At 49.0% G+C, this 11629-nt stretch overlaps 6 protein-coding genes across 6 annotated transcripts; 2 read left to right on the top strand and 4 right to left on the bottom strand.

Annotated features, from left to right (window-relative positions):
- Nucleotides 1-367: 367 nt before the first annotated feature.
- ANOM_011275 (sterol desaturase family protein) lies at nt 368-1435 on the bottom strand (the record flags this gene model as incomplete). Its single annotated transcript, XM_015556531.1, has 1 exon — nt 368-1435. One exon carries the CDS (start codon nt 1433-1435, stop codon nt 368-370), a length of 1068 nt encoding a protein of 355 aa, XP_015401229.1.
- Nucleotides 1436-1910: 475 nt separating this feature from the next.
- ANOM_011274 (MBL fold metallo-hydrolase) lies at nt 1911-2768 on the bottom strand (the record flags this gene model as incomplete). Its single annotated transcript, XM_015556530.1, has 1 exon — nt 1911-2768. One exon carries the CDS (start codon nt 2766-2768, stop codon nt 1911-1913), a length of 858 nt encoding a protein of 285 aa, XP_015401228.1.
- A 910-nt stretch (nt 2769-3678) lies between these two features.
- Nucleotides 3679-4642, top strand: ANOM_011273 (alpha/beta hydrolase; the record flags this gene model as incomplete). Its single annotated transcript, XM_015556529.1, has 2 exons — nt 3679-3789; nt 3854-4642. 2 exons carry the CDS (start codon nt 3679-3681, stop codon nt 4640-4642), a joined length of 900 nt encoding a protein of 299 aa, XP_015401225.1.
- Nucleotides 4643-4932: 290 nt separating this feature from the next.
- ANOM_011272 (uncharacterized protein) lies at nt 4933-5709 on the bottom strand (the record flags this gene model as incomplete). Its single annotated transcript, XM_015556528.1, has 1 exon — nt 4933-5709. One exon carries the CDS (start codon nt 5707-5709, stop codon nt 4933-4935), a length of 777 nt encoding a protein of 258 aa, XP_015401224.1.
- A 257-nt stretch (nt 5710-5966) lies between these two features.
- Nucleotides 5967-6872, top strand: ANOM_011271 (uncharacterized protein; the record flags this gene model as incomplete). The annotated part of the gene is made up of 4 exons (XM_015556527.1): nt 5967-5999; nt 6061-6184; nt 6270-6526; nt 6582-6872. 4 exons carry the CDS (start codon nt 5967-5969, stop codon nt 6870-6872), a joined length of 705 nt encoding a protein of 234 aa, XP_015401227.1.
- Nucleotides 6873-7838: 966 nt separating this feature from the next.
- ANOM_011270 (uncharacterized protein) lies at nt 7839-9119 on the bottom strand (the record flags this gene model as incomplete). The annotated part of the gene is made up of 5 exons (XM_015556526.1): nt 7839-8224; nt 8278-8370; nt 8435-8482; nt 8538-8700; nt 8763-9119. The coding sequence occupies 5 exons, from the start codon at nt 9117-9119 to the stop codon at nt 7839-7841; spliced, it is 1047 nt and encodes a 348-aa protein (XP_015401226.1).
- Between the last annotated feature and the right edge of the window lie 2510 nt (nt 9120-11629).

The raw sequence follows: 11629 nt of genomic DNA, 5'->3' as shown, positions 1-11629 counted from the left end.
TAGATATTAGACTGGCGTTTAGCTAAGTGTAAGGCACCTTATCTAGGGGTCAGGTGATACAAGGTTTACCAAAAGACCAGCATTACCCGCGAGTTGACTCGCGGACCCTAGAACTAGTCTTCTTCAGGGCCCACGAATGGGCCCAAACTCCAGGCCTAAGGTCCAACCTATATGGGCCCTACGAGAAAAGCCGTGAGCGCACGGAACTAACACGGACAGATCAAGTACATGCATGTCAGCAAGAACTAAAACTCAGATGCCAATGATAGAAACCTGCGCAGACGGTCGACGGACGCGACGATGCCGCCAGATAGCTACGGCTGTCGATGTGTGACAGTAACAAATGTGTGCCGCTTCGAACGCACGCTTATCGCTCGGCCGAGTCTACAATGCCGACCTCCGCAAGTTTTTCAAGAACCAATTTTCTCGCTTTCTCATCATCGCCACCACTTCGGAGCCTAGCCTCTTGGATTGTCTTTCTGAATTTCTTGTTCGTGCGGTGTATCGCATCCAAAATCCCAGTAGGACCGAAGTTTTCATCGAAAGCGAAATGATGGAAGTCGTGCTGTAAGTTAGATGGCAACCAAGGGATGTTGTACCCAGAATGGGTACAGATTGTGCCGAATTCGAGGAAGATGAACGTGAAAACTGCCTGGGACCAGTGATGCGAAACGACTAAAGTTCCAAGTGAGTTTGGAAGAAGATTAGAAAATAGGTGTTCCGTTGCTGTACAGTAGGTCGAAGCCAGGCCAACGGGAGCTGTGAATTCGTGATGTTGCTTGTGGAATATTGGGTACAGGGACTTGGAGTGAAATAAACGGTGAATGTAATAAAAGCCGACCTCGGTACAGGCAATATCGAAAAAGATCATACCCATGGTCTGTAGCGGCGAAGGTAATGCGGTTGGAGCCACAGGCATCGGCGAAGTCGCATGTGTGACCAAGATTATCATGGGCAGAGCCACGAAGAACTGATTCCGCAAGGATACCATCGCTATACGAGCGTATTTAGAACGATCTACCCGAATGAATGGCTGAGTTTTATACTTAAAGAGCCATCTAGGCCAACCAGTCAGATCGGGAATAGCGAAGACGGCGCTGCAGACCCAAAAGAAGAGCGAGGTAATGATGAAGGTTCCCCAGATGTTCACATTGCGCTCTCCATATGTTTGATCGAGGTATTCATAGAAATTGTGACCAGCAGATGACAAGTTGAATGATATGAACCCAGCAATAAATACAGCACTGACCCCGGTAGATCTAAGGTCGCTGTTGGTGACGGCGGCTGTTGAATAAAGCCAGCGCTTGCTCTGAGGAATTTTTTGACCAGATAGGTCGGTAGGAACAAAACGTTGTGGCACACGTGGATCGATGGCTGCAGCAGCACTTATAGCCTCCGTGCTTACAGGATTTGGAGAAGTCGTGGAAGGAATCATGACACCGGTTTATCACCGAATGTCACTAGGGTTCAGAATGGTGAGGAGTGATGGGGGATGTGTAGGATCATCCACGTAATATATCCCAGTGCATACCAGCCGGTGCCTCAGGCCTTTCTGACACATGCTGAATAGCCTCGGCTATACGGAGGTAAGTTTATATTGTTTCATTAAATGCTCCGATCGGACTGGAGCCGTGAATGTGACAGAGTCGCACTCGTGGCGGGCTCGCGGATATTTACGCATTGCTTCGCTGATGGACCAGGGAACAGTTTCTGAGCCCACCGGCTGTATTTCACCATCTGCAACCATAGGGCGAAAGCCAGGTGGTCAATCCGAGAGAAAACGGGCCGGGCATATTGAATAGTTTCTACGCCACTCGACACGACGTGGTCGAAGAGATCATTTGGTTTTGTATCTTATCAGCCGGTTCTACCCTACATGATGTTCAGAACATTCCCTGGTGGACCACTTCCTAAACATTTCCACTTTCCTCCTGCTTCGAAAGCACTGCTCCGCCCCAGAGTGAACCCGGGTTTAGCCGTGCAGGGTAAAGTTGCATCATCTGGGTGTATACCTCTTCGGCAGTCCGAGACTCCTGCACAAGTCGGTTGAAATTTGCGAAATAAGTCTTCGTCTCGCTGATGGCATCCGGTCCAAAAGAACTGTCTGGGTCGCTGTGGCCGCCGATGACCATCTTAGGGTTCAAAGCGGCGAGCTTATCCAACGCCGCCATCCATGCCAGTCGCGCTTTGACAGTACCCGACTCGCCCATGTAGGGATGAGTATTGCCGTAAACGGAGTCGCCTGCAACAAGGAGGCCAGTCGATGGAACCCACAAGGCCGTGGTTTCGTCGCAGTCGGTGTGTCCTAATCTCACAACCACCAACTTTTCGCCTTCCAGCTCGAATTCGTCCTTTTCCAATGCCTCAGCGGATGCAAAATGGTCCGGAAGTTGCCCAGGGAAAAGCTTATTCCATAGACCCTGTAACCTCTCTGGGGAGTGTTCATTCTCCATCCTGGAGGAAACCTCCTTTGTCGCTAGCACTTTGGCACTAGGAAAGTGTTTGAGAAGGGCCGAACTTCCGAAATGGTGGTCGCCATGCGAATGAGTGACATAAATCGCGACCAGGTTCCTTCCACTGGCGACAACCCAGTCAGCCAACTCTTCGGCGGCCTGTGTGGTTAGCTGGGTATCGACTAGAATGGCATCTGTCTCGCCGTAAATGAGAGTAGAGCTCGTGGGGACCCATTTGAGATGGTCAGCGCCTGTGGGACCGGTGCGAGTGGCGCTGGCTCGCTTGCTGAAGAAGACTTTATGTTGAAGGCCCATGTTTTGCTGCTGGTACTATTGGAAAAGGAGTTGGGAAATGTGACTTGGTCCAAGAATTGGCCAACTGAAACCGAGGTTCTTATATGCTGGAAACCTCGCAACGGCATCAACGGTGATCTTTGGGTGTCGGTCTGCTTAGGACACGCTTTGGACTTGCACTCTTGCTTGGTAAGCTAAGTTGGATGGCCGTCGGCCGAGGCGCACAATATCCTGTTGATGAGTGATCATCAGCGTATCGTTACATCCACATCTGCCGGATGCCGTGATTCGCCCATATACCTTACATCCTTCACTCGAGATGGCATCATACATCCATGTTTGCTCCAACTGCCCGCAGTCCAGATTGTGATCTTCTATCCCGGCTTGGAGAAGGTATCCATGGGGCTTGTCTCTTTTTGCCACTGGCTTCCCTTCCGGAGGGGTTTTCAAATGTTGCCAATCAAAAACATAATTGGCGCCGTTTAGCTTTATCGATGGCGCATCACATTCTGGGTATCGTCTGGGCTTCCGTGTCAGACTATTGGAAGCATAATTCCCTCTTCAAATTGACGTGCTGTAGCTTCCTCCACCACGAACATTTGTCGGTCGAATCATTTGTGCCGAGGCCGATTAACATTCCCGAAACCGATGAGCTGGTGGCCCTCAGCCGAAATGTAATCGGCATTCCCAGAGTTTGTTCGAGAGGAGAAATGGGGAACGCCCGGTTCAGCTGCTCTGAGACTTCCACTTGGAATAGATCACTCCAAGTCCGTCCACCCTATTAACAAGTACTGTAAAAATTTTTCGAAGCCTCACAGAGCCGACCATAAATCTTGGACCTTGGAGTTACCGTTTATTGTCCACGTTTGACCTATACGACATCACATTGAACCTGCCATTTTCTGGCCCTCTCCTATCCGCACCGGACACCATGGTTCTTCCAAGACGCGATATCGAATTTCGTGCCTGCGACGGCACGATCCTGCGAGGTTGGCATTATCCGACAGAGAGGGAAAGCCCCTGTATCATAATGTCGCATGGGGTAAGGTCTAGGCAAACCAGGTTCCCTGTGTCAAGTGCAGAGCTCAGGCTAACTCTTGCCTCAGCTGGCAGGGATCCGGCATTTTCTACTCCCGTCTTTCGCAGACCGCTTTCACCATGCCGGCTTCGCTGTCTTGCTATACGACAACCGGAACTGGGGAGACAGCGAGGGTGAGCCCCGGCAGGAGTCGAATCCGGCCCTACAGCAGACCGACTACTATGATGCTTTCAACTTCGCCGTCACGCTGCCTAGAGTCAATGCGGAAAAGATCGCGTATTGGGGCACCAGCTTCTCCGGTGGCAACGTTATCTACGCGGCTGCCGTGGACAAACGGATCAAGGCTGCAGTTGTTCAGTGCCCCGCAGTCTCTGGAGAGACACGCTCACGAGCCTTCAAGGACAGGATTCCCGCATTATTCGCTGACCGGGCACGAATTGCTGCAGGTGAGCCCCGCGGACGAGTGCCTTGCATCGCACCAGACCGAGAGATTGCGAAGAGTGGTTCTGCACCGGTTCTGTTCCCAGATTTCCACGCATACGACTCGTTCCGCGGCATCCACGAATGTGGCGGGTCCTGGGAGAACTGGGTGACGGAGCAAACTCAGCTCCACATGCTCGAATTTGAAGCCCAAGCTATGATCCACCGCATTACTCCGACTCCTCTGTTGATGGTCGTTCCAGGAAACGACCTGACGGTGCGAACCTCGTCACAACTAGCTGCATTTGGAAAGGCAGGAGAGCCCAAGGAGTTGTTGTATTTGGATAAGGCCGGCCACTTTGATGTCTACCGAGGCGAGTACTTTGAGCGCAATATTACCGCGCAGATTGCATTCCTTAAGACTCATCTGGCGTAGCATTGTTGTACGTCTTGGGCAGATCATGAGCTTCCGTACTTTCGCGTGAGAAAAATGACTACTATACGCAACTCGATTAGATTATATTTGCGGCTGGGTTCTTTTACATGTTCATTGAATAAATCCGATGACTTTGCACGGGATGTGTCAGGACGACTTCTGCTAAATACAAAGCTGTTGTTCCTCATAGTATGTATTAAGGTCAGGCACATAGTTTCCAGTACTTGAAGTAAAAACTATATAGAATGCCCCATCGGCCCGTGTTCACGCACCCCTCAGTGAGATCGCCTTCATTTCGCCTCCTGGTCGAATATATTTCTTGAGCTGAGAACCACCGAGTCGGCCGGAAAGTACGGCAGGAGAGAAGTTGTATCCCAGTAGAGCCAGACCTCGCTGAACTGCAGGCCACCCACCGTTCTTGGTGTATTGTTGGCACTGATCTTGCATACCATTGACAGAGGAATGCTGACCGTGGGCTGGTCGCTATTGTTACCGGGGGCCCAGATATGCCGCACAATCTGGGACACTAGATCCACCGTGCCGTCGTCATTTTGGACCTCCCAGATCCTCACAAAGTCATGCGAGAGCTTCTCGAACTCTCCAAACAGCCGCGTAGCCCACGGCCAAATCTGATCACCGCGGTAATCAACGCCGTTCTGGTTGTGGAAGACCGCATTGTCGGCATAGAAACGGGGCACCTCTTGGTCCCACAGGTGTTTGGCGGCAATTGCAGTGGCGTACTGATAGTAGAAGGACTGGGCCAGTGTGCGAGGTCCGTTGGCGTTGAGCTCGGCGCCCGTGACGGCAGATATCAGGTGAGGCATGACAGAGGGAGCAACTTTTGATCTTTCTGGAGAGAAGAGCTGATTGTCGAGGCTTATCGCCGTGGTTTTCTGTGGAATGGAGGGAAAGCGCTCTTTTAGATCGGTCGACGACACCCCGCCATCATCCATCACCCTGTGGACATGACGGAGCCAAAGTCCGTCGACACTGTGACGGCTCTGCACCGAGTTCATTTCCTTGAAGGCCGACAGAACCGTCTTCTCCGAACACCCGCCGAGGTTCATCAGATTTGATGACTGATCCGCCCACCCAGCAAAGTGCTCCTCGGCATGGTGGTTCACTCATCATGCGCTATGTATGGTCGCAGTGAGCATCACGTCAATGGTTCCAATGAGTCTAGAAAAAAGACGCAGCTCTCCTTAGCTAGTAAATCATCACATTACAGACGATTAAAGCAAGCAATTCCTGTTTCCCGGTATCCCCGGTTAACTGGGTTCTGAACCAATCGATTATAACCACCAGCGTCACAGCATACAGCACAATGGAGGCGTTAATCGCAGACTCGTGGCTCAAGGTAACGGCGGCCCCTCCTCCAGCAGCAATCACCTCCAGCAGCTCATCAACCCACGATCTAGGTGGAAAATGCGATGGGCCAGCGACCTCAGTTGACTGGCGATGTTTATGCTATGCGTGCGCAGTATAAGGCTCTCGCTGATCAAGCCAATGCAGCTCGAGATCTTAGCCCGAATATCACGGTTGGTACGCTAGAGCAGTCCACCAGGTGCCCTCCACGTGCGAGGATACTCAATAGTTGCGTGAACTGACAATACAACGGAACATACAGAAGACAAAACCATTACATCGCAACTCACAGTGAGAACCTACACGCCCACCCTTGACCAAGAAGGTTCCAGTCCACTCCCTGTTGGACTGTACTTTCACGGCGGCGGGTTGTGTTGTGGTGACTTAGATTCCGAAGACACCTTTTGCAGGGAAGTCGCGGAACGCTTGCCATGCATCATCGTCTCGGTGGGCTATAGACTTGCACCAGAGTTCAGAGTTCCCGCCCAGGTCGACGATGCCATGGAGGCGTGGGACTGGGTGAGTTGCTCAGTCAAAGACAAATAGGTCAGCTCAAGACATGCTTACATGACAGGCATACAATAACGCAACTTACCTGAACGGTGACCAGACGCGGTATTTTACGATTGGCCAAAGTGCAGGAGGCACTATTGCTCTGGCAGTAGTGCGCCGGCTGGTCTTTCTTGGACGGGAACGTGAAGTCAGGGGCATTGCAGCCATTGTTCCATTTGCCGTTCATCCGGAAGCTGTGCCAGCGCGCTATGTTGACAGATATCGTGCCTTTGAGGAATTTGGTGATGGTCCTGTCAACACGAAGCAGGCAATGAGTCTTTTCTATGGTTGGTGGCATAATTCTCTTCATTAGCGGGACGGCATGTGTGCTTCTAACTCACTCCTTGCAGAGGCCATTCACGCACAACCCTGCGACCCTGATATCTACGTACTTAATGCAGAGTCTGAATTCCATCGGTTTCCTCCAGCTTACCTTGCGGTTTGCGAAATCGATCCCCTGCGAGACGACGGCCTGATGATCCATGACGCCTTGAAAGCATCCGGGTACGTGTATGGCTTCTTACGTGTCACCGTTCATAGACTTTTCTTCCTGACCTGGCTTTCTTGTAGGGTTCCGGTAAAACTTGACTATTACAAGGCTCTTCCTCACGTGTTTTGGGCTTTTGGATGTCCCGCTCCCAGTGGAGATTTTGTATCCGATGTTGTTGCTGGCATCAAGGCGGTCACGCATTTCTGACCGCACCAGCCCTTCCATTGCTAGGAGAGGGTAGCGGAGGATGCTATGTATTCTAGTGAGAATATTCGCTCACAGAGAGTTGGTCAACTACCTAGGGATTATATAGTCTCAATAGACGTGTTTGCCATTAATTCAAATCTGGCAAGCTTAATGAAGTGTTCCTATCCTCTATTCATTGTTTTAGTGCTACAATCATACCGCTACTTTGATTCGCGATACAACTAGACGCTATTGTTTACTTGTCTGGATATGCTCATGAACAGAATCGACATTCTAGGCCAGTAAGCTAAGGGGATACCCACCTGCTTCCCCTCGTCCTCGCTGGAGCCATTGTTGACTACGATTGATGATAATAAAATTCCACCGTAAACGTATGCAGGGCGTGGGTTCTACATATGATTGGTAACAAATGCGACTCAGGAAGGGTAACATTACAGACTAATGCGTAACTGACCGATGTTGCCTATTAGCGAGATATGAGACCGCCTGATTTATTGAACAATAGTTTTCCTTGACAAGGTGGACTTTTCTGCGTCTTTCAGTTCAATGCCGAACCTTCTCCATGGGCACGGTGCACAATCTCTATTTAACTCCGTCGTCAGGGCCAGTCCACCCAGATCTTTCCAGCCATTCCTGAAATGTACTGGCCCTCACGCCGAGATCGCTTTCTGATTGGTCTTCATCTGGGTCCATGGTACCGTAGCAAATCTTGTCATCCGGAGCGACAGTGATCCACTCGATCATTTGCCTGATATCTCTTTCAAATCCAGCCCCCGCCGAGGCAGAAACAGTAGCACCCCATTCGTGGAGAGTGCTAGGCTTAAATCGAGCTGGCCGAGATGTGGTAGCTTCAAACACTGTTGCCAATTCGGAAAATGAGATTTTGGGGCCCGATAACAGGGTAGGTCTTCGACGCAGTAATCTCTGGCCCTCTAGCAAAAATCTCTGGGAGGACGTCAGCTCACGGTCTCAATTTATAGTTATATATAAAGGACAAAGAATTATAGATAGCTCTCCGTACCGGCCGCAAACTCTCCTATATCATAGGCGGGATCTACCCAATCCGCAGATTTTTCCGCCGGGACAGGAGCACAAAATTCAACAATACCATCGCCTGCATTAACCAGTCAGCCGCCAGCAACCTCTGCTGCGGGATTTCACGCGACGACCTGACTTACCGCTGCGCCTGCAATACTGCGGCCAAAACATGTTGGTATAAAACAACCCTGGGTCAGCTAGTTAGGTGGCTTTTGCAACCGAACCCTCTAGAGGCGCACAAACCTGGGTGAAGGATGGTGGTAGCAGGCAGCTCTTCCTTTGCCCAGCTTTCAATCTGGGATTTATGGTCGAAATGGAAAACCTTCGTGAATTGGCCCCTGCTGGCTTGCGCGATATTTGGCAGACTACTTAGAAGAAAATATTTCACACCACAGTCCTGCCATGACTAGCCCTCTATGTATTAGATCCTTTGACTGAGATTTCAAGGGTAGATTATTCACAGCCCACCTTTGCTGCTTTTATTATGTTTCTTCCAGCTATGAGCTCGTCCTGCAAATCCTCCTCCTGCGTAACCTGCTGGCCCGGAGCCCGGTAGTTGGTCACGGCAAAAACACCATGCACACCTTTAAATGCTCTATGCAATGTGTCGGGATCGAAAACATTTGCAGTTTCCAGTTGCAGTCTCTCATTGTTCTGAGCCTCCAGCCTCAGGGGCTGGGCGGATGCCGAATCCAAGTCACGTGTGAGAGCAAGCACAGAGAAAGCTGGCTGTGTCTTTCTCAGAAGGCTCTGCACAACTCCGCTGCCCTGTCGGCCAGTAGCACCGAGGACAGCAATGACTTTGGGGTAATCGTATTGAGACATTTCGGGGCATGCATAGTGCGAACTCGACACCAGCGTGTTACATGCAGTGCACAGCGATTATATAAAACAACCGGAGGCAGAAGCGGAGAAGGTAGTGAGGGAGATCGTATGAGATTACTGATGGCGGATTTTGCCGAGGTCGTAGGGAATATCTTGTGCAAGGTCAACGACGACTTCCTCGCCTACTGCTAACTATTTTGATCAATAATCGTCAGTAGTGCATGGCTCCTTGATGTATCCACACCCTGTCGCCATTCATCGGGTCTTTTTGAGGTGCTTTCATCCGAACATAGAACAGGAGGGCCAGATGGATCGGAAATCAGCACGATTATACGAAGTGCCATGCCATTGTGTATATTATTAATGTCACATCTATGAGGGGGAATGCAAGGTGGTCGGAAGATTGCCGTCCAAGCCATCCAGTGGATAATTTAATAATGGAATTTATGGAATTTTAAGTGTAACCTTCTAGGACGTTTGTTCTGGTCGGAACCGTCTAAACTTCATTTAGATGAATACGTCTCTGGTATGAGAAAGATCGACGACTTTGATACTTGGCCAAGCACAGTGGGCTGTCTTTGCCGACACGAAGCACTTTAAAACTCGACCGAAACCTCGCAACCATGGTGATTTTCAGTGTCGCAAGCAGTAAGAGATCATTGTTGTAGGTGTCATGACCTATTGGACTCTTGTCAAGAGATTGACACTAGAGATATCCATATCGGGTGAGCTCGGGAATACCAGGAGGTTCGTTACCAAGCTTATGGTAAATTTAACCACAACATCTCTAACCCTACAGTCTCTAGGAGGCCTCAGCTCGCAATCACCTTTTGCTAGACCACGTCAAGCAGGATACGGAAGTGCGTTGCACAGCCTTTCAGCAGGTATTCTGGCATCATGAGCATTCGAATGATTTCCGAAAAATACACTGGTCTACAGCAAACTGCAGCTCTAGCCACCCACTCTAGCCACTGACATCGCACTAGGGCTGAAGGAATGGCAGATTGCCAAAGGGAAGAACTTGACGGCTATTGATGCATACGTATCACACATGTTGGTGGTCATCTTCCTGGTGTGCTGCTCTTAAATGGTGCATCTTGCTAAGATTACATGAAAGATCGGACATAGTAAGGCGTTGTGAATAATGCCCAGGGATATAGCGTGGCATTCATTATATGTGGTGTCAAATGTAGTGTCCAAACCATCTTAGCAGAGTAAAATGTTCGACATCGGATCCTCCATAACCGCTATTCGGTATTGAAACCTCATCGGTATCGAATTCCAATATAGCGAGGTAATGAGCCTCCGGCTGCACACCCCCCCAATTGTTCTTTTGCTGGAATTCAGTGGTGCATCGGTACAAGCAAAGTCTTCGGAAGTCTGCAATTTCCCGAAGTTTGTCGGCGTACATTTGCTGGACCCATTCTTCGGCGTGTTCGGTCGTTGGCATGGAAGCGTATAGGGACACTATGCTTCGTGGTGCTCCTGAATTTACATTGATTGTCAATCGAAAAGTTGGGAAAGGAAACGGGACGGAACCTTCAAACACACCTTTTATACTAGTACTAGCCGAACCCAATGATTTCAAAAGAATATAAGCTCTTGCCTCAAACTCTGCGATGTCAAAGATTGTATACTGCGTCCCTGGCAACACGTCCCTTTGTCCTGCGATGGTTTTGAAATGGGCGCTGTTCAGCACATCCATGTTTGCAAGCGAGTAAAGCGCAAGGTATGGATGATTCGATCTCTTTGGAGAGGCTGAGATGTGTCTCGTCGCGAACTGTATCCCTTCCACTCTCATGAGTTGTGGGATATGCAGTTGATCATACCAAGTGTTGAAGCGTTCCACGGATGCAATCGAACCCTCTAAGAGTTTGGAGCGGACATACAAGATCCCTCTTCCAACCTGGTCTGCATTCGATGCCATTTTGTAGTAGTTTGACGCCTGCTTGAGCAGATCTTGCAAGGCCCTCGAGTCTGCAGTTATGTTTTTGTCTTGCGTTACTACAAGGTGGGTCAAAAGTCTAAAGACACTAACGCGTTTCCGCGACGCGTCAAAAAATCACAACCTATTTAACTATTTACAATCCCATCAAAATAAAGTCTTTTAAAACCGAAATTAGTAAAAATTAAAAATCTAATTCTAAGCTTTTAATAAAAGCCGCGCAGCTATTATATCTACCCTAGAAAACTAGATATTATCAATTAAATTAGCTAAGTAATTTAGTATTAATCACAGTACAATTTATTCAATAAAAAACACTTTCTATATAACTATATTTTACAATCATTTTTTAAAAAAGAAAAGTCTACAAAGCTTAGCTATTCTATTAAATATTATATATATCTTTTAACGCGCTGGATATCTAGATTAAATTATAGAGCTTTTTATATAAATAATAATTCTAGGGTTTTTCTTTTTATAGTTAAGTTAGAGTGGCATAACCTAACCGTTCTAATCTAGCTATAACTTAACCTAACTGGGATTAGTTAAGTTAAGGTATAAAATT

This window comes from Aspergillus nomiae (assembly GCF_001204775.2).
Source record: "Aspergillus nomiae NRRL 13137 chromosome Unknown contig00639, whole genome shotgun sequence".
NCBI lineage: Eukaryota > Fungi > Ascomycota > Eurotiomycetes > Eurotiales > Aspergillaceae > Aspergillus > Aspergillus nomiae.
Note: the sequence above shows the minus strand (reverse complement) of the source record. Positions and strands in the feature narration are given on the sequence as shown.